General features: G+C 47.5%; 1 protein-coding gene across 3 annotated transcripts in view; it reads right to left on the reverse strand.

The window, feature by feature from the left end:
• Positions 1-218: 218 nt before the first annotated feature.
• The window catches only part of LOC144133867 (uncharacterized), a 45,681-nt gene continuing 21,197 nt past the window's right edge, over positions 219-24,702 (reverse strand). For all 3 annotated transcript variants that reach the window (XM_077666950.1, XM_077666943.1, XM_077666937.1), the window contains 2 exons: positions 6,371-6,448; positions 219-656 (listed from right to left, as the gene is read on the reverse strand). In XM_077666950.1, coding sequence (XP_077523076.1) covers positions 568-656; positions 6,371-6,448 — 167 coding nt within the window. In that variant the 3' untranslated portion in view covers positions 219-567. The remainder of the gene's footprint in view (positions 657-6,370; positions 6,449-24,702) is intronic.

Below are 24,702 nucleotides of genomic sequence, written 5' to 3' on the forward strand. Positions count from 1 at the left end.
TAACGAAACCTACGTGACACCGCGGCTGATCGTTATTTACGACAGCCGCTGTTAGTGGCAGAAGTTAAAAGAGCTGAAATCTCAGCCGGCAGTTTTCTCTGATAAGGCTCACGTGGCAAAACTTGTTGATTGATCGATTGATTGATTGCTTGACGATGACTGATTTCGTAGTGACTTGGCAGTGATAGTAATTGAGACGCTGCGAGTTTTTTTGGTTTTGCATTTTTTTACAGATTTTTCAGAGTTGAGATTTCTTGTTTTGCACAAGTTTTCGACAAATGTTCATTTTTCGCCTTCTATCACGATGCCATGAGTCGGTGGAGGCATACGGTGCTCAAGTGCGTCCGGCGACACTTCCGCTTTTCACGTTATCCCCCCTTGACACTGAATCAGGTGATGAGTTCACTGTCTCCTCACACTTGGCTTTCGGAGCACTTTTGAGCCGCGTCAGTTCCTCGTCTTCAACGACGATGGGGTCGGCGCGTTGCACATATCGGATCGTCTAGAGGATGTGATCCTTCCTTCAGGTTTCTTGGCATCTGAAGAGAGTTAGCACTTGTGACACACTCACGATCCTGCCAAGTGGCCGGCTTGCATGATCTGCTGTCCGCTGTCCTCCTTGTCACACATCCGCCGCGCGCCAGCGTTGCTAGTACCTGCGAGAGACAGAGAGAGAGAGAGAAAAAAAACAGTATACTTCATACTAAATCAGAACGAAGACTGGCCATTTGATCACTAGTGTTAGGGAGCACGTTGGCAGCGAATAACAAAAAAAACAACAACAGGTAAACACAGGACATGGCGAATGTGAACAAACGCTGCAGGGGGGACGAGTCTCTTCGCTCTACCCCATAATTTATTTATTTTTTCTTTCATGATGCGTAAAAAATACTTTCATTACCCCATGGCTCACTCCATTTCGGCTCACTACGGATCAAAAGGATTCTGGCCCAGTACCCCACTTTGAAAGCCTCTTATTTCTTTTCTACGCGATACAGGCAGGAGTAGACTCACAGTGCACAATGGAAAGCGCACCGTTCGCCGCGTCTGGTTCTACAGGTTATTTTGGGCCTGTATATCTTTGAGGATGAGGGCCTGCAGAAGCATCAAATGCTTAAGGCGCAAATGAGCATTCGAAAATTGTAACCCTTCACGACCCAGCCGACACAAATGTGTGAGTGCACGATATGTGCATCCTGACCCGTAAGGCAAAAATGTGTCTCAGCCCAGCCCACATGTTTGTGAGGGTTTAAGAAATAAGCCTGCCTTGCAGGTTCTGGAAAAGTAAAAAAGGCGCGCCAGACCTCTTCATCAAAAAAGCGCACAGAAGAAGACTTTGCGAATGGCGTTCAAGGTCTGATGCGCACTACGAGAAGTGTGAAGTTTGCTTGTGTTTGACCATGTAAAGGAAACCGCTTTACATTTTTTTTTCATTCTGAAGTCCGAGTTTCCTGTAACTTGATGTTCCTTTGATCTCTGTCGCGGTGCGTTTCATCAAAAAAATCCCAACCCACGCATTTATGGACTCATGCTCCCAATTCAGGATTTAATTTTTTCATGTTTTGTGCTTGACATTATTTCAGAGGACCTCGAAGAGCAATAACTGCAAACAGAAATGGGAGCTTCGCGGTTAGTGTGTTTATGGGCCTGAAAGGGCTTCAGTTAACGCTAAGCGGCAAGTCGCGGTTAGGCCAAGATCATCCTCGCGAGTGCTGGACGTTTGTTGCATAAGTTCTAACAGGCCTTGTACAGTGCTAGTGATGCTTTCTTTACGCGAGACTGCAGCAAATTCTTTGCCTCTTTTAAGCGCCGATTGTTTCACTAGCGGCAACTGAGCTGCAGAATTCGTGGATTTCGCGGTTTTCTTGAAGACAATGATTTAATTATAAGCCTCTAATAATGGTATGCACGCAACCTATGTTCCTTTTTTGTTTCTTGTCATTACGGCGACTTGTTTAAATTGTGATCGTATAGACTACATATTCGATCTACCTTGGTTTGCACAAGCGTAAGCCAGTTATGGGGATTGCCCACCACGCGATTTTGCTTACGAATGTTCCGATATTTAATTTTTTTTTTTGCTTTGAGTCCAATTAGTCCTTGAGTGAGGGCTTACTTTGTTAGCTTGTGGATTAAGGGTATTATGGGTCTTGCTTAGCCGTTTTCTGTCAATTTGTTTTTTGCACTGAAAACGCTACTGAATAATAAGAGAGCGAGAGACAGAGACAGTTGCTTTGCATGTCCAGCTTTCTCGGGCAAAACTTTTGAAAATTAAAAAATTGTAAGGCACTGTTAAGGAAATATTGAAGGTAATGGTCCATTATTCTGATATGTAGCAAAATCTTTCTTTTAAAGTGTTTCCAGCGATCGCATCGCGCAGTTAAGGCTGCCATCCAAAGCCAATGGGGAACTCTTTTGACGATAGCAAAAACGTGAATAGAAAAAAAAATACAAGACTGCCGTCGGGTGATCTGCGGGTATGGTGAATGTTGTAGAAAAATATTATATTATATTAAAAATTTGCGCTCATAAACGGTTTCCTGCTCAAAAATGCTTTTGTTTAGAATTGCTGGGTATGACACACGCGCGCCCAGATCATGTGGCGCAGAGCCCTGCATGGTGAAGCTTGCACCGAGAAGATTCCGATGAAGCTCTGCGCCTGCCAGGCTATTAGTACACAAATCCCAAGACATTTAAGGTAGGCTGAAATTAACCCTTTCAGACACTTACCGAGAAAAATCTGAATATTTCTGTGTGTATAATTAGAACCCCATGCTTCACAAAAACTACACGAATTGATAAAAAAAAATAGAAAAAATCATGCACAAACGTACGTATGTACGCATGCAGAATCGCAGCTTTATTCGTAGGTCAAGCTTATTTATTCGCGGCTAATTAATTCGATTACGCGCTGAAGTTGTTTCCGCAACGAAAACTAAGCTACAGTGTCCATTAATAAAACATTCCACCGCAGAATTGGCGGCACTAAACAGCACTTTTTTGGGCGCGCCGTACAACTTCGCGACGTCAATCATTATTTATTATTTCGGAAGATTTTTTTTTTTACTTCAAATGACCCTGCCATGCTGTCCTGCAGGAATTTCAAATGTAGCCGGCATGACTGACTTGGGGAAAAAAGCGCAACACGCTACAAAAAAAGAAAAAAATGTCGCGGACGTCTCGTCCCAAAGGGTTAACTGACTTGACTGCGATTTCACAGCACAAATCTCGCACCAGAGCCCACTTGCTCCACGGCGCATACCTGACGCTTAATTAAAAGCTGCGCTGACAAATTCACACGTCCTCACCCAACATGGAACGTAGTATGCTCCTCCCCCTATTTATGTTTCAGTGAAGCTCAACAACCATGGAATAACAAAAAAAAAGAAAATAGTAAGGAAGTAGTACTGACGTCAGGCAGTCAGCATTCGCCGTTCCCTTCGCTATACTTCTCTCTTCCGGGCTCCCATATCGACTCAGCATTCGCCTAATCACGCGGACCTGGCCTGAAAACGAGTTTACGGTAGGCTTCAGCCAGCCACGCACTTCTCCGGGGCTGTCCGTGACGCGTCCTGTCTTTATTTAATGACCTTACCTGCCTGTCTTCCCGCCAACAACAGACGGCAATATATCAGTAAGGGCCAGGAAGCCCACCTCCCCAGTTTGCCGCTCCTAAGTCTGGTGTGCAAGAATCTGTTATCGGCTCGAATGGGCAGCCCGTTTTCTTTATCGCAGGGCAGCGCAAACAGCCCCAGCGTCACAAAGCGGTCGTTGCAAGATCTTGGCTTTCAGATCTTGGGCGCAACAAAACACGAGCTGCCGCGAGCGCCCCCTGCTCGCGATCGGAGGAAAGAAAAACGAAGAGGCACTCACGATAACGACCATATTACTTGAGGAGAAGAAGAAGAAGAAGAAGAAGATGAACGACCGGAATTAGTGCCTCGTTCTGCTCACGCTGCCGGTCGAGATATCCGCCGTGCAATGCGCGAGCACACAACGGTGGCGCGTTTGTCCCTCGTCTGGAGACGGCGGGCCCGGCTCTGTGAGCGCGCGACGAGCGCCGAGCGAAGTGCGTCGTCATGCCGCACTTCCACGCGACTTCTTCTGTCTCGCTGTAGACGCGGTGGCGGGGTAACGAAAAGCCCCCGTGAAAACGCTTGAGAAAGTGCATGCGCCCCCGACAAAACTTCGCCAAGAAGTACAATTTTGACCAGTTGCAGTAGTACATACATTCGTATAAGCTGTACCCTGTGTAACATGAAGACGCAAAGACTACGGGACAAGCGCTACACTTCCAACGCGATATTTAACAGTATTTTTAATCATGTACGGGGGCGCAGGCGCGCAATCAAGTTCCAGGGCGAGCTCTGTGTTTGCCCCCCTAACATATGGATGATGTAAATAGAATTTGATTGATTGATTTATTCATCAGAAATGGTAGCCAATAAAGCATACGCACATAACGGTGGCAGCAGACACGGGAAAGCGCTTGTGTTGTGTTGTCTTCTTCTCTGCCGTCTTCGTTTTTTTGCGCTCATTACAACCATGAATACGCAACAACTAGCCAATCTCACGTTAACGGGAAATTGTTTAGAGCACGGGATCGAGCAAATCTAATACGCTGCGAAACGTCACTGTCGTGTCACATATGCGTAAATACCACCTCTGTTTTCAGATTCAGATTTATTTCAACAACACTTGGTTGCCGAGGAGGCGAACAAAAAGGCAATCAAAAGTTGCCTGACGAAGCGTCCGCCCCCTTTACACTCTACCACTGAGCAGTGGGCAGGTTTAACCAAAGAAAAACAGATCATAACACCAAAGAGACATTGCATATAACATTATACACGAAAACATAAAAAAAGAAAAAAAAACAGCACATATTCATTTAAGGTACACAATTAAGAAATGCTGTAAAAAGTATATTCGCGAGTCAACATTGTTGCACAGAATTGCACATAAAATACAAATATCGGTGTGACTGAACATAACAAAAGGCAAGAAGAGCTTAACTAGGCCGGCCAAAGTAAGGTTTTCTGTTCTAATAAAAACATGGATTTTTCTTTTTTTTTTAATATAGGGCAGATATGTGCAGAAAAAGTAAGCCATTGCTATGTCACAAAAAGAAATAGGTTAACTTTTTGCTAAATGCTTTCGTGGACCGACTGTTGTGAATGGTTTCTATAATACCCGGGTACTTATTTAGAAGATCAGCGATTCGATATTTTAGCGTTTGTGTACCGTAGTTCGTAGTCTCTACGCCTCTATAGCGATTGCAGTGTCTTTGCGTCTGCCAAGTGTTTAGATGCACTCGTTTCAACGTGACCAAAAGTCAACTCTGCTTTAATTCATATCGAGGCTTCATTCAGATTTCTCTTGCATTTTCAAGAGCGACATAGTTCTGCTAGATGGGCACCTATGTTATTCTTTATCAACTTGTCTCTTACATTCACATCGACTTGTCCACTTTTTGCTTCTCCTGCCTTGTCTATGCTTGTGCTATCCGGGTAATTGTTCGTGTCCTTGTGTTGCGCTGAGAACAACTTACCACAAAACATGGTCTCATGTATGAGTATGTCTCTCCTCTTTTTTTTTTTTGTTATAAACAAGAAAATAGACGCCGGCGCAAAAATGAATTGACCGCTGGCTGCGGCGGTGCACGGTGATAGCAGGAACAATTTTTGGCGTCTGTAGTGATGGACGTGGTGCACCGTTGGTAACAATGGGTTTCTCAGATGAGAATAATATTAATAATAATAAAAACGTACAGGCGGAGGCGGGTCTATTTTGAAGGCGACAATTTGATTTATTTTTATTATTTACTTTTACATTCGACGCTGTTATAGCTATCTGCACTTTCGTGCCTAGCAAGTGCTGTGACGTCGGCGCGGAAAGCCTTGTAGTAACTCTGTTCTGCGCGCGTCTTTCTTGCTTCGCCCCATATGTTGCACGGTAGTTATGGCGGCAATAATAATAATAATAATAATAATTGGTTTTGGGGGGGGAAAGGAAATGGCGCAGTATCTGTCTCATATATCGTTGGACACCCGAACCGCGCCGTAAGGAAAGGGATAAAGGAGGGAGTGAAAGAAGAAAGGAAGAAGGAGGTGCCGTAGTGGAGGGCTCCGGAATAATTTCGACCACCTGGGGATCTTTAACGTGCACTGACATCGCACAGCACACGGGCGCCTTAGCGTTTTTCCTCCATAAAAACACAGCCGCCGCGGTCGGGTTCGAACCCGGGAACTCCGGATCAGTAGTCGAGCGCCCTAACCACTGAGCCACCGCGGCGGGGCCTGGCGGCAACGGCAACAATTGTTTTTCGAAATCAGCGTAAAGCGCCCTTCGGGTGTCTTCGAGAAAACTGTACCTGTTGGGGATTTGAGCCGCGGTGTCCGCACACGGTACATTTTCCAGCTCCGTTTTGTTTCCAACTGCGGCAGCAGCGCTGCAGCAACAGAAGAGAAAAACCTGGACTTTATATATTGAACTTATCTCTCGAAGTACTCTGCCACTGTTGCGCACAACCATCTAACAAAACGACGAAACACCTCTTGCATGACTGTCTGTTGTCCGGGCTGTTGTGATCGGAGGCCCAGACAGCGGGAACAGACGAGCCAGGCAGGCGCCATCGAGCTACCTTGACCAAAGGCGCTGTCGTTCGGAGAAGACACAAGAAACGTTAGCGTGGGGCGGCTTCTGGCGACGCCGTGAACAAAGGCATATAGTCCCTTTCGTCGGTGATGTGGAATGCGGCGCTTCTCCCGCGCTGTGCTCTCCGGTGGACCGGCGGAGGAGACACCGAGCGGCGGCGGCAGCGGCGCCAACCCACCGCCCGCTTGCACCTGAGCGGCCCGACAAAATTCGTCCTTCCCTCCTGAAGAGTTCACCGGTGTGGACAGTCAGAACTCGTGTTTCCCACGCCGCATAAGGAGCATAAGGAGCGAAGTTTTGGACCTGGTCAGCCCGTGGAAAACCGCAGTCCGCGACCGCAAGGCGCCAGGATTCCTACTTGTCTGTGTGTGTTTCTGTGCGGTGTGCGCGGTCACGTGGTGAGGGCGGAGCTTATGAAGAGGCTAAAAGCCCATTGGACGCTCGACCAGCTACCGGATTCCCTGGCTAGGTGCCTGGGGAATATCAACTGTATTTAAGCCGCCATCTGGCGTGTTTCAGAACACTTCATTTCCGACTTTTTGTCTCCCTGCTTATGTTGTAAATATGTAAAATAAACCTCCAAGCTTGCTAATTCCCCTGAACGCTTCCGTCCGTAGTCTGCCAACTTCATCCTCATGCGGTGAAGACCTCGGTTCCGATCCACAAGCATATAAATGCCAAACAGGGATAGGAACCTCGTCAATCTACTTTGTTAGTAGCTTTTTGTTTCTTCCCTGGCATTTTTTTCTTCTGTTCTTCTGCCCTGTTGTCAGAAAAAAGAAAAAAAAGCTCAATAAAGATGAATGAATGAATGAATGAATGAATGAATGAATGAATGTAATCTCAGCTTTTCAGTTAGAAGTATTTTTTAACGCGATAGCATTAGAAGCCTCATCTAGAAAAAAAAAATGTCTGGTCGGTCACATAGTTGCCAGGACCACAAGTGACGTCACCAGACCGGCAGTGACAACTATGCGTTCCGATGTATCTTCACTGCGTCCGTCTCGCCGCCTCTATAGTCGGATACAGCTTAAGTTTGCAGTAAAGCTCCGCCCACATTCAGGACCTGTGCACAGAATTCATCCACGACAAGAAAGTAGTCCGTTGTTAAAGCTTCTCTTGTCCCCTAAATAAGAAGCTCATCACGAGAAAAAAGTTAGATATAGAATTTTGATACCTGGCTTGTTTAATAAAGTCAAACATCAAAAAGTTGGTTTCGTTACATTTGTAACCGGCTTGCGGAATAATACAGTACTCCGCGGATCATGGCCCAGTGGTTACAACTGCTGTTTTTTTTTTAAAATTGTATCCTACTATAGTAGACACCTTCGGGGAAACATCTAACCGCCAGCAAGCCGTACCGAAGAGATGTCTCCTTGCGTCCAGACAGACGTGCAGGGGTCCACAAATACAACCTTGAAATAACGGCAAAAAACTCGATGCAAAGGAATCAAGAGCTTGTAATGCTACTGCACTGCGAACACATGATGTAATTAGCTGTCCCCATGAATTTTCTCTCTCCCTCTCTCCGTGTTACAATCCACGAACCCTCGTTGCTATTCAGAATAATTTTCCTCTAGTCAAAGTCATTCAAAACAGCTTTTTTTTTTTCTGTCGCGGTAAGCGTTTATTGGATCTTATAAAAGCCTACCAACATAGAAAGCCGGTAACATTCCCCAGTACTTTAGGCTGAACAGTAAGTCTAAGAAAAGACAACACTATGCCGTCGGTGGAATCCGAACCCACAATCTCTGCATGTCGCGTGTGCTGCTCCGACTGAGCTATACCGCTGCGGCTGTTTTAAACTTCTACTTCACGTGTGGCCTATTTCTGAGCGTGTTTAATACCGCTACCAAAACACAACGCAACACAGCGGCGGCTATGTTGTGTCCTGTTACCCCGCATATGCCACGAAGCCCACATCTGCATGTCTCTCTCAGTCAGACACTCAACCAACACCAACACTGTTGGTGATGTTCACGACAATGAATTAGGGACGCCTCGGTTGATCAATCGTGGCGGAGTTACTGAGGGCTGCTTCTGTTCGCAGCGTAGGCGTAGAATCGCACTTCTTTTAAAATTTCACAATAAACTCGCGTTTGCTTGTGAATGGTATTGGCCTCGTGTGAGTCACTCTCCTTTCTCGACGGTGTAAAGGGAATAAAGTAGAGACAAGGAAGAAATCGCTTTCTGGCGTGTGAAAACTGCTGGCTTGAATGCGGAGCCGTGGAGGGTTTAATTTAAAGTCAGTAGCATAGACGTTGAATCAGGACTTGTACACCACGTGCACCACAAAACGAGAAGTGCATTTTTTGTATTTATTATTATTACTATTTGTTTGCATTTAGCGCTATAGGCAAGCAGGACTCTGCGACTGCGACGCGGCTTGCGCAGAAAACAAGTTAGAAAAGTTCTGTTGCATGAGTTTTAACTTCGAAAGCTGGCTCCATTTCGCCTTCTTTAGTGCTCGTTAACATTAACGACCACGTGCTACTTAAGATACGAATGCAGATTTCTAATTGTGTGCACAGGTGGAAAGCGCGAATAATGAGGTCGCCATTCCTGCATACTGTATTAATAATTTCGGAGAAACCGTGCCTTGCGCTCTCTGTTTCTTCGTTTCAGTGGATAGATCGAGGGCACGTAATGAATGTAGGGCCACTTAAAGTCCCTCTTTCAGTCCGATTTTAGTCGGTTAATTCTTACCCTCCGCTCGTTTGAGTGCATGATTCCAGTCAGTCACAGCAAAGGCGTGGGGCAATAAGTATCATAATGAAATGAAATTCGAATTAAAGCGTTACATGCACCCCCCCCCCCCCCCCCCCGCCCTTCTCCGTGGATGACAAATCACCACACATGGACGCCGTAATAAGGTCTGTCATTACAGGGACATTCTTGCACAAAACTCCTCGCGCTTCCGTAAATCGTGGGCGCTTAGCGACGGATGCTAACAAATAGCGCCTCATTTTTACATCGGTCGAGGCAAAAAAAAATATAGGCTTGGCGTCTGAGCAGATCTGCAGTCTCGAGGTCCTGCAAGCGTTCCCACTACACAGCGTGCAAACCTCCTGTCCCCATGACCTCTGTATTGCTGGCAACACAAAATTCGCGGAGTGACATTTAGCGACCCTTTTATATCGTCAGCATGCAAACACCCACGTGACAGGATTGCTAAGCTATATTTTTACAGCAAAGCTCTGACACCAGCGTCTGAACCACTCCCGCAACGGAGCAAAACGACATGGTCAACACGGTTCCAAGCACGCCGATCATCCTTGGACTAGTTCGCAGCGCCGCCGCAGCGTGGCGTCGATTTCGCGAAAATCAACAACACTGTCACAATACGTACTATCGCGGAAAAATAAGGAAACGTCCCCACTAACAAAGAGCGGTCATCGCATGTTGCAGATGAAGCCAATCACATAGTGTTTTGCCCACGAAAGTGTTCCCGTTCTGATTTCCTCCATTTCTTTTTTACAGCTACAGCTGTAAAGGTGTTGTCCATTGGTCGGTGCCAGGTGCTTGTGGGCGTATTCCTCTTCGCCTTTGCTCTATGCAACGCGGCTGCTGGCAACAACAGACCCTGTTGCTGACCAAGCGCCAAGACGTGCTCCAGACCGGGAATGAAAGCGGAGGGCCAGTCGCGGACTACTTCGCCGTGCTTCGCAGTCCGCAGTGCGTGCCGCCTCGCAATGCGTGCCGCCGAAATAATAATAATAATTGGTTTTGGGGGAAAGGAAATGGCGCAGTATCTGTCTCATATATCGTTGGACACCTGAACCGCGCCGTAAGGGAAGGGATAAACGAGGGAGTGAAAGAAGAAAGGAAGAAGGAGGTGCCGTAGTGGAGGGCTCCGGAATAATTTTGACCACCTGGGGATCTTTAACGTGCACTGACATCGCACAATTAACACACGGGCGCCTTAGCGTATTGCCTCCATAAAAACGCAGCCGCCGCGGTCGGGTTCGAACCCGGGAACTCCGGATCAGTAGTCGAGCGCCCTAACCACTGAGCCACCGCGGCGGGGCCCGCCGAAAACGCAACAAAGCGATTGAGGACTTTGTGAGAACTTTTCTGCGATCTAACAGTAAGGATGATCAGCGCTGTTTGGTATTGATGTACGAATACTCGAAATTTTTCAATAGGGGATCGAATATCATCCCGTTAGATTCACTGAACGAATCAAATAGGAAAGAATCAAATAGGAGCGCCGCAACGCGGTACATTCGAGCGACGGCGCTCATGATGTTCATAAATGTATCCTGAAAAACTGGGGCGACGTGACCGGGTCCAGCCAGGTTCAGCAAACTCTGCCTTAATGCCCGATATCGGACGGCATGGCTCAAAACTCCCGCCCCTCTCATCAACTGAGATGTGACGCTAGTAGGAGCAAAATGTAATTATCCGATGGTCACGACATGGCAGCCATAGAGTTAATATACTGTCTTCGAGTTTCATGCCCTCAGTGGAGGTCAGTGCTGCGTTTCCTGACGCACACAGCGTTAACTGCACGAGTTACAGTGCCACCGCTAACGAGTCGCTGTTTAGCATGAATATTCATAGTTTACAAATATTCGCGCAAGTAGTGAATAATCATAGGAATATTCAATTCGATTCGGTTCGTATTCGTTTTGGTGCCACAGCTACACTATTCGTATTTGATTCGGTACAAAAGCTATACAATTCGTATTCGATTCGGTTTCGAAAAAGTGCTATTTGCACATGCCTACTAGTATTCGGAAGTTCGAAAGCGTGATCTGCTTTCGTGTCACCGACACACTTGTGCCATTAAAGTACGCACGCGCGCACGCACGCACTCCACTCTCTCTTCCTTTCTCCGTCTTACAATTCGTGAGTACTTAATTGGAAGCTATAGGAAGCTATAGTTTCCAATTCAGTACCCAACAATTCACACAGTACCCGCAGGACCCACAAATTCAGTGCCCACAAGAGCTCATGCCAGAGGACCAGGGTTGCCTTGGGATTGATTCAGCAATATAGATGGTCGGAGTGCGATTAATTACTGACTGTTTAGGTGCATGCGGCGATTGAAACTTTACGTAGACTACAACAGCCACGCAAAAGATAACGTGCCCCTCGATACCTTAAAATATATTGCATTAGACTGTCTGCACTATCCTTTTATTTTTTTCTTGTGCCTTTCACTCGTCGGCGAATTCAATTACCTTATTGCCCTCATCATTATAATCCGGTAATGCGCCGCACTCACCACTACTGAAAAAAAAGAAAAAAAAAACAATGAACCGCTCCACAGGCGTACAATAAGACCATTCTCAAATGAACATGCTAAATGACCGTGCGCTGCTGTCATTGCGGCAGCTTGGGCTAACCCACTTAAGCGTGAACACGTCCCTCAAGCCATCACGTTATCGCTTCTTAGCTCGCTCGTTATTTCTTATCAGTGTCACCATATTTTAGAATTATATTTCACTTTGTCTCCCAGCAGCTAGGTCAAATCGCACGCACGCACGCACGCACGCACGCACACGCACACACACACACACACACACACACACACACACACACACACACACACACACGCACACACGCACACACGCACGCACGCACACACACACACACACACACACACACACACACACACACACACACACACACACACGCACGCACGCACGCACGCACGCACGCACGCACGCACACACACACACACACACACACACACACACACACACACACACACACACACACACACACACACACACACACACACACACACACACACACACACACACACACACACACACACACGTGTCAGTTCTTGTGAGTTGGAAGAAACCATGTTGCGCGACCCTTCTTACTCGGCAAGCAGACCAGGCTGCCCACGCGCTGGGGCCTCGCTGCACAGAATCCATGATATGCTGTACAGGTACGCAGGAGTGGCTGTCGTCCGGGCGTAGGAGTCGCCAGAGGAGCGGCTGCCTCGTGCTATACCGGTGGGGCTGCATTTTCGGAAGAAGCTGCGGCCGGATCAGACAGCGCTGTGCACGTGTGGAGCGCACGCGGTGGCTGCCAGCCATGTTTCGCTGAAGGCGCTTCTCTGAACGCTCAGCTCCAAAATTTGTCACTCCGCCAGTTAAGCCACAACCCTGAGCTTAGGTCAGGCAGGGGCACGCGCAGCGCTCGAGTTTCGCGAACAGTAAACACGTAGACCCCGTTCTCTTCTCGGTGACAATTCTCACCGGGGGTGAAGGGTGAGACTAACAACGGTTTGGACCTCATGGTCTGTAAATTCAGCGGGTCTTCTTATTGTCCTGGTAACTATACTCGGTTAGTGGATTTTTACGAGCCAGATTAACAATCTGCAACTTGAGGCATACCGTGGACGACCACTTGGAGTTCTGTACCATGCCACAAATTCTCGACCATGACACGCGTCGATATCCAAGCTTGCTGAGTCCGAGATTGAACTGAAAATCAGTTAGCACCATGTTTTCAACAATTAAGCGGCTTCCGGTCGTACCCCGTTCGCTCTGCCCGAGTTCGTTCGAAGCTGTCGGTGACGACGCTGTCACGCAGCCTCTGGCCAGTCAGGATCTCGCAAGGCCGGCGACCGCGCCAGCATGTTATAATTATGCCTTGCTCTTTCACGCCTCGTGTCGTGATTTAACGGAGTGGAAAGTGCCCCTTTCCCTGGGTGGTAACCGCAGAAATAGCCGCCCTCCGCTTCAGCACAGCTTGGCACGGCTTCTCTGCAATCTTCTCGCGCCTTGGAGCACCCTCGCATTCTTCCGAGAACGCACAGCGCGGCGTCTATATCACAACAGCACAAAGTACCTCCGTTAGAGAGGCAAGGTCAACCGACCATCCTGAAACAAATGACCTGACCGCGTGTTTTTATGGCCTGCTATCAGGCGCAATTTACATGCACATTCACACACCGACAGAAGCACCTTCTCTCCCGCCCGACGTAATACGGACGCTGAGCGGGGAGGTGACTAATCCCCATTTTTTGCTCGCCTATTAGCGCCATGGCTTCCTGTGTCCTCGACGCCCATCTCATTTCCGTCACTCGTGTATCCATCAACACCATTCAATTACACAGTAGAGCCCCGTTATAGTAAAACGGTTGAAACAAAGGAAAATGTTTGCTAATGGTAGTTTTACTATAAGTGGAGTCAGCTGGCAAGCTTCCTTGGAGACTCGGCGCAAGGTGGACTGGCTCAAACAAATCGCATAAACGTGAAGCGTCTAGTATAGTCTGCCTTAAAAAAACATGCTACACGAGTTCGACTTTTGTAGATGCCTCCTAGTATTGCCACAGAGAGTACTGCATGTATTTCATTTGCACGTATTGTCGTATGCCATTAGTGATAACATTTAGCGCTCTTTTGGTGGCAAAGTGACAAGAGTTTTTTTTGTTTTTTGTAGCAGTGGGCTCGGACATTGATTCAACGTTTTTATCTGTTGAGAATGTGCGATCTGTTCGTGTACAGTCGAGAGCAGTATGAGAGAAAACAAACTTTTTGCTCAAAATTACGAATTTTCTGGTTATCTGGTTATTTCTCCACTGAAACTGAATTTGACTTTTGGATATCATACGACAAGAGAAAACTAGTTATAAAAGAGAAAAAAATTGGCTTGTTACACAAAATTATGAAGTAATCAATAAATGAATGCTCAAACTTTGTCCCCTCTCTTATTGCTCTCGACTGTACTCGCTGCATTGGCAAATGCTCGACGCGACGAGATCCTTTCACTGCGAAAACAGTGCTACTGTGCTCGCGCCTCCACAGAGTGAGAAAATTTATATTTTTACTGCCTTCCGCGTTCCGAGAACTTCTGAGGACGCCTGGAGATCAATTTTTCAAGCCAATGGGCGTAGTGAGCAGCACGACGCCCGACTTCAGAGCGGGGGAGGAGTCGAGCACGAACCTCTACTCCGCATCATCTACACCCGTCACGACAGGCGTTCTGGTGGCTGTCTTCCTCCAGCTGCCGCGGTGGCTCAGTAGTTACGGTGTCCGGCTGCTGACTCGAAAGACGCGGGTTCGATTCCGGCCGCCGCGGTCGCATTTCGATGGAGAGAAAGTTCTAGAGGCCCGTCTACTGTTCAGTGTCAGTGCACGTTGTTACGTTTGGAGACGCCAACATGCCAAGAATATTCAAGCCACTGAAGAGCATCAATCAACAGAGGCTTCAAAGGGCCGTTGACGTGGTTGCAGCACCACGAGTGCAGGTGGTGGCGTCTACAAGCAACACCCTCTAAATACTTTCTTCAGGCCTCTCCAGGCCCTCCTTTCCACACGCGCTACGTCACGCCAAGTGTCCGGTCAGGCTGCTCACCAAGCGCGGCTCCGCTCCGCTCGGTTGTCTCCCTCGATGTGCTCGCGCTTGCCCGGGCAAGCACAGACACGAACGCAGTCTTGCAGTGAGCGTCTAGCTGCTGCTTGAGTCTTTCAGCCTGGCGTTGGGTGCATTTCCGTTCGCTCCTCGCACGGCTGTGTCTGTTTCGTGTGGCCGTTTCTTGTGTGGCGTGCGTACCTGTGCTAGCGCACGAATGGGAAACTGATTGCCTGCCGTGTAGCGAGTGCAACTTCGTGAAACATGGGCCGGTGCTGTGTTCCCGGGTGCCGCGGGAACTACCAGAATGGTCCCAAAGTACGTGTTTATTGCTTCCCAAGAGACGAAGTACGAAGAAAAGCCTGGTTGCGAGCCATTCCACGGAAGGATTTCACACCTACAGAGCATTCGAGGGTAAGACTCTGAAATATTGCTTAATAGGCGCTGGTAATTATCTTAGTTGTGAGCTGTCGCTCCCGGAAAGGCATGCTGTCTTTGTAGGCAATGATATCACTTCTTACACTTATGTATGAATTGTCCAGGAAGCATTTAGTTCTGTGGATGTGCATAAGGCTTGTGTAAAAGCTGTGTAAATATGTAAAAGCTGTTCACTATTCAGACTCTTTTTACTTAGTGTTTTAGGCAATGGAGAGTCATGGCGAATGGCCTTGCTTCATTTTCTCGTGCAGGTGTGTGAACTGCACTTCCACGCAGGCGACTTCATTACGACGTTGTCACACCAAGATGAACTGACAGGGAAAATAATAGAGGTGAAGCGTGACAGGCTACAGTTGAAGATTGATGCTGCGCCTTCTGTTTTTCCAAACTGCCCAAAATACTTGTCCTCAACGCCTGGACGGAGTGAATCGCCAGAGACGAAAAAAGCAAGAAGGGAAAACGCTGCTTTGCAGGAGGCTATGAGGAAGTCACTTCAGTCTAATGAGCTTGAACAGAAAAGAAACAAAGTTTCATCTTACGAGGAGTTCAAATCTAAGTTGCCTGGAATCTGCAACACGAAATTCTGGACCGTTTCTGTCGATGAGCAGTGCGTTAGGTTCCTTCTCATCGAGAATGATCCTTCACCTAATGTGAAATGCGCCTTGGTAGTTCTCCCTGATCTGTCACTTTCTGTTTTCTTGAATGGAGTGAAGCTTCTGTCGCTTCCTTCAGGCAGGATTCTGCCAGCTCAAGTATGCGACACCTCCAGCCTGTCCTTGCTGCTAGAAGAACTCGAGATAGGCTTGCATAATATACCTGAGGTGACGAAAGAGTCGAAACATACTAAAGTATTGCAGTTTGTCGGTTCACTGCTTGCAGACCTCATTGAGGACAGTGATACGACGAAAGAACAGTCTTCTTTGCTGAAATTTCTGGTTGAGCAGATAGAGCTTCTCCTCGCGAAACAGCATGTGTATAGCGCAGAGCTGCTGGTATTCGCCAGTATTTTGAATTCAATTTCTCCTCACGCATATCACTTCACAAGAGCTGCATCAAGAATCATTCTGCCCCATCCTTCCACACTGCGCCGTGTTTGCTCAAATTACAAAGCTGACCCTCTTGTGGAGCAAAATCAACCGCACTGTCTCTCCTACATCCGAGAACGAGTCAAATCAATGAAAGACCACGAGAAGACAGTGACCCTGATGATCGATGAGATCCACATAAAACCATACTTCGACTACAAAGGGGGCACAATAGTAGGATCGTCGGTTCATTCAACGGAACCAGCAACAACAGCCCATGTGTTCATGGTACAATCACTCCTTTCTGCAAACAAGGACGTCATTCACATATTACCTGTGAGCAAACTGAGCGCAGAAATTTTGCACGAGCATGCTAAGAACATAATCATTAATGTTGTGAAAATGGGGCTCAAAATTATCGCTGTGATAACGGACAACAATGCTCTGAACCGCAAGATGATGTCGTTATTTGCTACAAGTCCTCAGGTGAGCATTGTCTATCCCCATCCAGCCGATAACGCTCGCCCTCTTTTCTACGTGGTCGATCCTGTGCATCTCTTGAAGTGCATTAGGAACAATTGGATTAACCAGAAAAACCCTGGAACATGCCTCTATTTCCCTGAAATGGACTTGAGTGGAGCAATGCCCGAAGGGCCTCCTCGTATGAAAGCTGCTTCTTTCGCAGCTGTGCGGCAGCTTTATTCTTCAGAGAAGACGTCGCTTGTGAAGGCTGCTTACAGACTGAACGCAAAAGCCGTGAATCCAACCTCAATGGAGCGGCAAAATGTAAAGCTCGCTCTCGACGTCATTAATCAGTTTGTTTCAAATGCCCTCAGGACACATGGTTCCGCGTTCAAGATTCCTCAAGCTGAGTCGACTGCTCTTTTCATTGACGTTATCCTCACATGGTGGCAAATAGTCAATGTTAAGACCCCTTGCAAAGGCCAGAGGCTAAGGGACAGCATGCAAGACCCTGTAAGGTCTGTTGATGACACACAGTTAGCTTTCCTGAGCGGCGTTGTGGACTGGTTGGACGCTTGGGCAAGAATAAACATCACCAGTGGCTCGCTGACGAAAGAGACTCACAGTGCTTTGCGACTGACATGCTATTCTCTGGTAGAACTCTCGCGCTACTGCTTAGAAGAACTTCACTTCAAGTACGTACTGCTGGGCAAATTTCAGACGGATGCGCTAGAAGACCGGTTCGGCCGTTACCGCCAGCTGGCAGGATCACAGTACCACATTTCCGTGCGTCAGCTCTACGAATGTGAGAAGAAGCTTCGTCTTCAAAAACTTTTGACATTTCCACGCGAGGAAACAGAGTTTGAAGACGTAAGTGAGGATCTTGTCCCATGCAACTTTTCTGTGGCTGTCAGCGACGACGATATTACACACGCCCACTCTGACATGGATGCTATTGTCTACATTGCAGGATACGCTGCTCATGCTGCTTTAAAGAAGCTTTCATGTTCTGCTTGCTTCAGCACATTGGTGATTGAAAATCGAGAGATCGAAGCGGAAAATACTGCCATGATAGCTAACCTGTCGAGAGGAGGGCTGAAGTTTCCCCAGCCATGCACAGTTCACATGGTACTGATGACTAAACTAGTTGCAGAGAAGTTGTCTTTTGGAGCAACCGCGGAAGATTTTCTCTCCTGTAGAAATCAACGTGGTGTCGTGATATCACAGACGATTTCCCTCCTGGACGAACACGACATTGAGACATGTGAAAATGGCCACACTGCACAAACTCTCCTGCGCTTGGTAGTACGCGTTGCAACCAACGTTGTTCTAAACAACTTTTGCAAACTAAGAAATGATGCCATACAAGACAATGCGCAGCAGAAGGCCGCAGCCCGGAAAGCAGCAACGCTTAAGAAGAAGTAAGTTTTATTCCCAAGCAATAAAAATGCTTTGCGCACACTTCATTGCTGGTGTCTCGTCGTTTTTTATTGTAAGAATCAGATTAGCTGTACAAATACTCAACAGCGCAACATTATTGTGAGTGTCATTATTGCTGTGTGTGAAAGCTTTAAGCAAAACACAATACAGAATAAAACTAACACAATGCGCAGTAGACGGTGTTTTTTTTTTCAATGTTCACGAACTTCTACTTTAACAACTAGATATACGCATGTGCGGTCTGTGCGGATGGATTTTACCGCACGGCAGACATCATGTACGTGATAGAACCTAATAATTAGATGATTAATTGAAATTAACTAATCAATTTTTTATTATAATGACCAATAATGCGAAATTGGCGGCCGTATGCTAAATTGTTTATTATAAAAAACTGTATTAGCAGCTCGAACTTTCTTGACAATAAGGTGTTCTGCAATAAAAAAAATATATAAAGCAGATAAAATGATAGCCTAAGGCGCGCACAAACTAGCGAATTTCTTTTCTGCAGCAACGACAAAAATGAAAATGAAGGAATCACTTATAAGGCAGCTACGTACGGCAGTACCCGAATAGTGCAGACGGGCGCGGCGCGCTGAAATCGCGGAGCGCGGGGCCTGCACGGTCCCTTGGCGTGACGTCACGCGGCCGGTGGAGAGGCCTTAGCATTGAGAGGGTGTTGCTACAAGAGACCTCCCCCCCCCCCCCCCCCCTCACCCCCTGCTGTTTACGGGGTGAAACGGCCCTCTGCTGCCTGAGAAGCCTGAGAACGGCTTTGGTGAACCTGTCGTTTGTTGTCAACGCCGGACCCACCCGGGACATGACGAAGTCTTTCTCCCGGAGGGGACAGCGGGGGAACCGGCGAGCGACGCAGGGCTGCAAATGAGCCGTGGCAAATGCGGCCGTGTTTGACTAAGCCAACGACGACGGAATCCTCGTGCTCCGAAAACAACCTCGTCTTAGCCTAAGTGCTTTTCCCTATACGCGGAACCTTCTGCAAACTGCAGTGGCAACCTTTAGGTCCCACGCTACCGCTGTGGAGTGCAGGTGACTGACCTTCGACGCTGTCATGGGACCCACTTCGGGCTATTCATCACTATTGCCTGGACAGCGCGGACCATAATCTGCCAGAAGTGGCACGTGTGTGTTGTTGGGGGCGTCCTGGAAGGCGGACCCTAAAGACTGGACACGTGATCTACATCACAGTGATTCGACGCATTTTTAATGAACTAAATTCCCCAACTAGGGACCTGGGGACAGCGGACCCTATTTAAGCAGCGATCTGGCGTGTGATCAGCCAGCTCCCGATTCACTCTTTCGAACTATGTAAAAATCAGACTCCCGATCCGGAACTCGGGGACACCGACCTTGGCGAGAGACGGCACAGGCGAACCAGGGGCCCGCATCTAACAACTGGTGGCAGCGGTGGGATCGAAGCGCAATCCCCCAACACCAGTGGCCTGCTACGGGACAGAAGCCCCACACCTAACAACGTTAAAGAACAATGGTCGAAATTATCCTCCACTGCGGTGTCCCTCATAGCCTGAGTCGCTGTGGGACGTTGAACCCCCATAAAACCGGACCAAACAGAATAGCAAGTCGGAGACAGTGATTATTAAAACGCACACACACACACACGTATAGGTCATTTTTATTAGAGACAAAGTTGCTTCTCTTTCTTCGTTCTATACTTGGTGTACACTCGCAGAGAAAAGCAGTGCACCGATGACAGACGAAAACCGAGATGTGAGGCGGCGCTTACTCGCAAAGGCGTTATTTATCAGGAAAGCTATAGACAGCGCCAGATAACCCAGTGGTCAACTTATCACCTTTATCTTCAGATATACTTCCCTTGGACAAGCTACGCGTTACGCAAACGATAAGTGAAGGGAGCATCAGATAAGAACAGTGTTCGCGGTCACGACTGCCGCCGAGTGCTGTTATTGCCAGCAGCCCTGCGTTACGCAGCGGCGGTGATAAGTTCACTTTTGAAGAGAAGGAGAGCAAAGCGAAGTGTGCTGAATGGAGAGGAGAGCGTGCATAGTCTAACGCCCCTTTATCCTACGGCCCGATTCGCAGAACTTTTCGCACGCAGTATCGCCTAGCGATTGACCATACAGCGCCACAGATCTCGTCTCGTTACCTCTGGTGGTCAGCCGGCGCCGGGTCTGCAGCCAATGCGCACGAATAGAGTTGCGAATCTGGCCCAGAGAATTTATAGGTGCGGTCAGGTGTCATATATCACTTACGGTATATTAGAAATGGGTAAACTGAACGCATATAAATTAAGCCTCGAAATAATGCGCCTATACAAACTAAACAAAGCTCTCAAAGGTTTGGTTTGGTTTGGTTTATGTGGGGGTTTAACGTCCCAAAGCGACTCAGGCCATGAGGGACGCCGTAGTGAAGGGCTCCGGAAATTTCGACCACCTGGGGTTCTTTAACGTGCACTGACATCGCACAGTACACGGGCCTCTAGAATTTCGCCTCCATCGAAATTCGACCGCCGCGGCCGGGATCGCACCCGCGTCTTTCGGGACAGCAGCCGAGCGCCATATATCCACTCAGCCATCGCGGCGGCCTAAAACTCTCAAATAAACTACGTTCCACCCTAAGACTATAGTGCATATGAACCTACAAAAAAAAATGGAGCAAAACTTGGTGCACGGATGAATTGAGAGATTAGGATGGCTATTTTCTGAATTAATTAATTAGTACCTTGTGATATAGGTCTAGCTCGTAGCACCCCTTCTCGGTGCAAATTTAAAAGGGTAATAATAAAAATGCAATTAAATTACCATTAAGATGTAATTCGTACACACTGCTATCTTTCTCTAGAATCTTCTTATTACTTTTCCTTGTTTTAGAGCTGTATTTAAAAGTAATAGTGCATTTCTTTTTTCTACTGTTAAACTCGGTGCTTTTAAATGCATCAATTTAATATTGTGTGACAAGTGGAATTGCTTTCGTTGACGTAGTGCCACCGTTGTTTTCTCGATGTGAGTGCATCCTGATGTAACGACGTTATTTGTATGTCACATCCACTGCTTGCTCCACGTGTGGTGCTGCTTCGTTAGTATGTCTTCCGCCGGGTCACAGTAAATTTTTTAAAGCGAAAGCTTTACTGGCCGCGAACTTGCGATTTCGCCGTGGCGGTGCTCCGAGGAGGAACATGACGTCACAACGCGCGCCTCGCCGCGGATATTAACGCGACAGCGTTAATGAGCTCCTGCCACAGAAAAGCTGGTGTCGTCGGCGTGGGCGGCGTTGGCCGTGAGCAAAAAATGGCGCATCTCGGTGGACACCTGAACCGCGCCGTAAGGGAAGGGATTTTCCTTCCCTTACGGCGCGGTACGGGTGTGCAGCGAGAATTGTGAGACAGGCGTCATTTCCTTTGCTTAAAACCAAATTTCATTTCATTTTCCTTCCCTTACGACCCAGTTCGGGTGTCCACCGAGATATGTGAGACAGGCGCGTCCTTTCCTTAAATTGTCCAACGGGCCACGCGTCGCGCCGAGCGGGCGATGGCGTTCCGTGCACTCCTTGGCAACGCTGCAACACGCTGTCGCGTCTCACTCTTAAAGACGAAGCTTAAGCGTCCTCCAAATTTTTTTGTATGTCTGAACTAAAGCTTCTTCTAAGTATTGCTGTTTGTTCTCAACTATCACAAGCTATTCTCCACGAGTTTAGGTTCTGCTGCAAGTAGCGGCGTGTTCTTTACAAACCGCAGTTCACATTTTCTACGCCATGTTTACAGGGTTTTTCACCTAATACTTTACACAATTTTTAAAAATAGGCGTCTTGAGTTAGAAGAGCACTTTTTTCGCCATAGCAGAGTACATCAGAATACAGCTAAGATGTGCTCACTAGCAGGCTCGTTCACTAATATTGAATAGTTAACTTTTAAACTATTACTGTTAGACTCCTTAATTATTGGCAGGCGTGTAGCCCACCGCAAGTAATATCCGTATCAGTTTTTGCAATTTCGAAAACGCGGTTACCCTCGGCGCTGTGGCAAAACAAACTTTGGTTATTTCGACGAGTTACGTCAGCTGGAGAGGTTGCTTTGCCTGCAAGCTTCTCGCAAGCGCATCTATTTTGGTGCGGTGTAGCCAAAATTTGTTGAGCCACAGCGCCGATGGTAATCGCATTTTTGAAATTCTAAAAACTGATACGGATATTGCATATGGTGGCCTCTCAATAATTAAGGAGTATAACAGTAATAGTTAAAAAGTTAACTACTCGACATTACTTAACCATCCCGCTAGTTAGCACGTCTTAGCCGTACTCTGATGAACTACACCGCTGACAAAAAAGCCCCCTGCTAACTCAAAAAGCCTATTTTTAAAAATTGTGTAAAGTCTTAGGCGAAACACACTGTATACAACGCCTACTTTCCAAACAAAACGATAAGTAACAGTTGGAATTACGTTCCTGCTTAATAGTGACAACGCACCTCGTGCGCACTCCTTTTTCAGCCAAGTCACTCGTTCACTATAGCATCATTGGAGGACTCTGACTATAGTCACACTTTTGCACGCGCTGCAATGCGTTTTGGTGGTACGTGCAACCAAGAGCTTGTGCGAAAACCGCCTGCATACGTCATTTTTTATTTATTTTTTTCAGAATTATTGTTCGGCATTCTTTCTGTCTGCGCAAGCCGTGACATCACCTAGATGTCTCGAATACACTTTCTAACAGTCGTGCAACGCGTTTTCTGAGCTCGTGGAATCGATAAATATCAATTCGGAACTGGAATTTCCTCCCGAAATGCAGTAGCTGAAAGCTTGTTTTGAATCTTATTTAATTGCTGAAATGAACAAAATATAAAATATCCTTACTCTACACAGTGGTAAACAACATGATAAATGTTTTCTCCGCCTATCTATGCCTCGGTATATTTTTCACCTTTGGCTAAAGTGACGTCGGACCGCCGGTAGAAGCCCATTTGCATGCTGCCCAGCTAGTGTTTCAAACTTCAGCTTTCTTGCATGTCTCGTAAGTATTGTTGTAACCTCTTTTGCAGGCGGTAACGTGTTTTACGTCATCTTCCCGCAACGGTATCGCACCCTCCTCGCCACCGAAGTAAAGGGACACGCACGCAGGCTTGAGGGCGGCACCATGCAAAGTTTCTTGGGTACTACTCCGGCCTTATACCTATATATAGCCTCGATGAAGAAGAAGCCGTCGCGCTCGTGACATGCGTGCCTTGGCGAGCACATACCCTGGCCAATCCCCCGCCGCCTGTATCTGCCATTCAACCTGAGGACATCATCATCATCACGGAAGACGCGCATCGGGCCATGCCGGCGATACAGCAGAACCTCCTTGTCATGCTTCTCCGGGAAAGAAAGCCCAGCTGTGCACTAATGTGCCGCCGCCGAGGGTACATTTTACAGTTCGAAAGAGTTTGCACCGCAGCAGATACCTCTGGTATGCTAAACTTACGCAACAGCTAATACAGTACGCTAATTACATGAACGCTTTCGGTACAGGAACTACACAGAACAAACAGATTCTGTGTGCAAACAAGCGACCCAAATGCAATGCTCAAAATACACAAATTAAGCGGCTCACTGATTTCACCCGCAGGCAAGCATAGAAACACGGACGGGGTGCGCAGCATGAAAACCTACGCTGCTCAGGCGGCGCTGTGATTATTCCACTATTGCCGACAGCCAGTTGGGTGGCGCCTAAAGCGAGACCGCCTTTTGCATTGTAAGCACTGGGAAGCCGCGGTTCCATGGCTGCGACAGAAGCGTATCGGAGCGAGCTGGCACGGCATGGCACAGCGGCCGCTGCGATAAGCCACTTTGCATGGCGGTGGTGGCGCCACCCAGCGTCGAATCTGGAAGCTATGACGATGTAGCCAGATGCGGCTTGGCCCCTTCCGCTGCAGAATACAGCGATTTCCGGTCTCTCGCCGGTTCGCCAGTCTGGGTCTGAGCAGTGCAGCAGACAAGGGAATGGAAAGAGGTGCTCTTTATGACCTAAATGACGGAAGCCAACAGTCACCGAAACCAAGGAGCATGGGGGACGTATTTTTATTGCTAATTTTGTAGTTATCAAAAATTTGACTTTTTATAAAACTACAAAATTAGTAATAAAAAAAAAGACATCCTCTATGCTCCTTGGTTTCGGTGACTGTTGGCTTTGGTCTGAGCAGGTCAGCTCACTCTCCCATGGACTGCTCTGGTTCCCGATCGGTGCTTCCATCTATTGCTAGAAGAAAAAAAATCGCGTGGCTTCTGCAGCCAGTCAGAGAGTATTCGTTCCAGCAGATGAAGCACGCATGTTCCCTAGTGCTTCTATGCTTTTCATCGACTTGCTTTGCCTGATCGCGCAGAAATGATTTTTTCCCCGC

This window comes from Amblyomma americanum, chromosome 1 (genome assembly GCF_052857255.1).
Source record: "Amblyomma americanum isolate KBUSLIRL-KWMA chromosome 1, ASM5285725v1, whole genome shotgun sequence".
NCBI classification, from domain to species: Eukaryota; Metazoa; Arthropoda; class Arachnida; order Ixodida; family Ixodidae; genus Amblyomma; species Amblyomma americanum.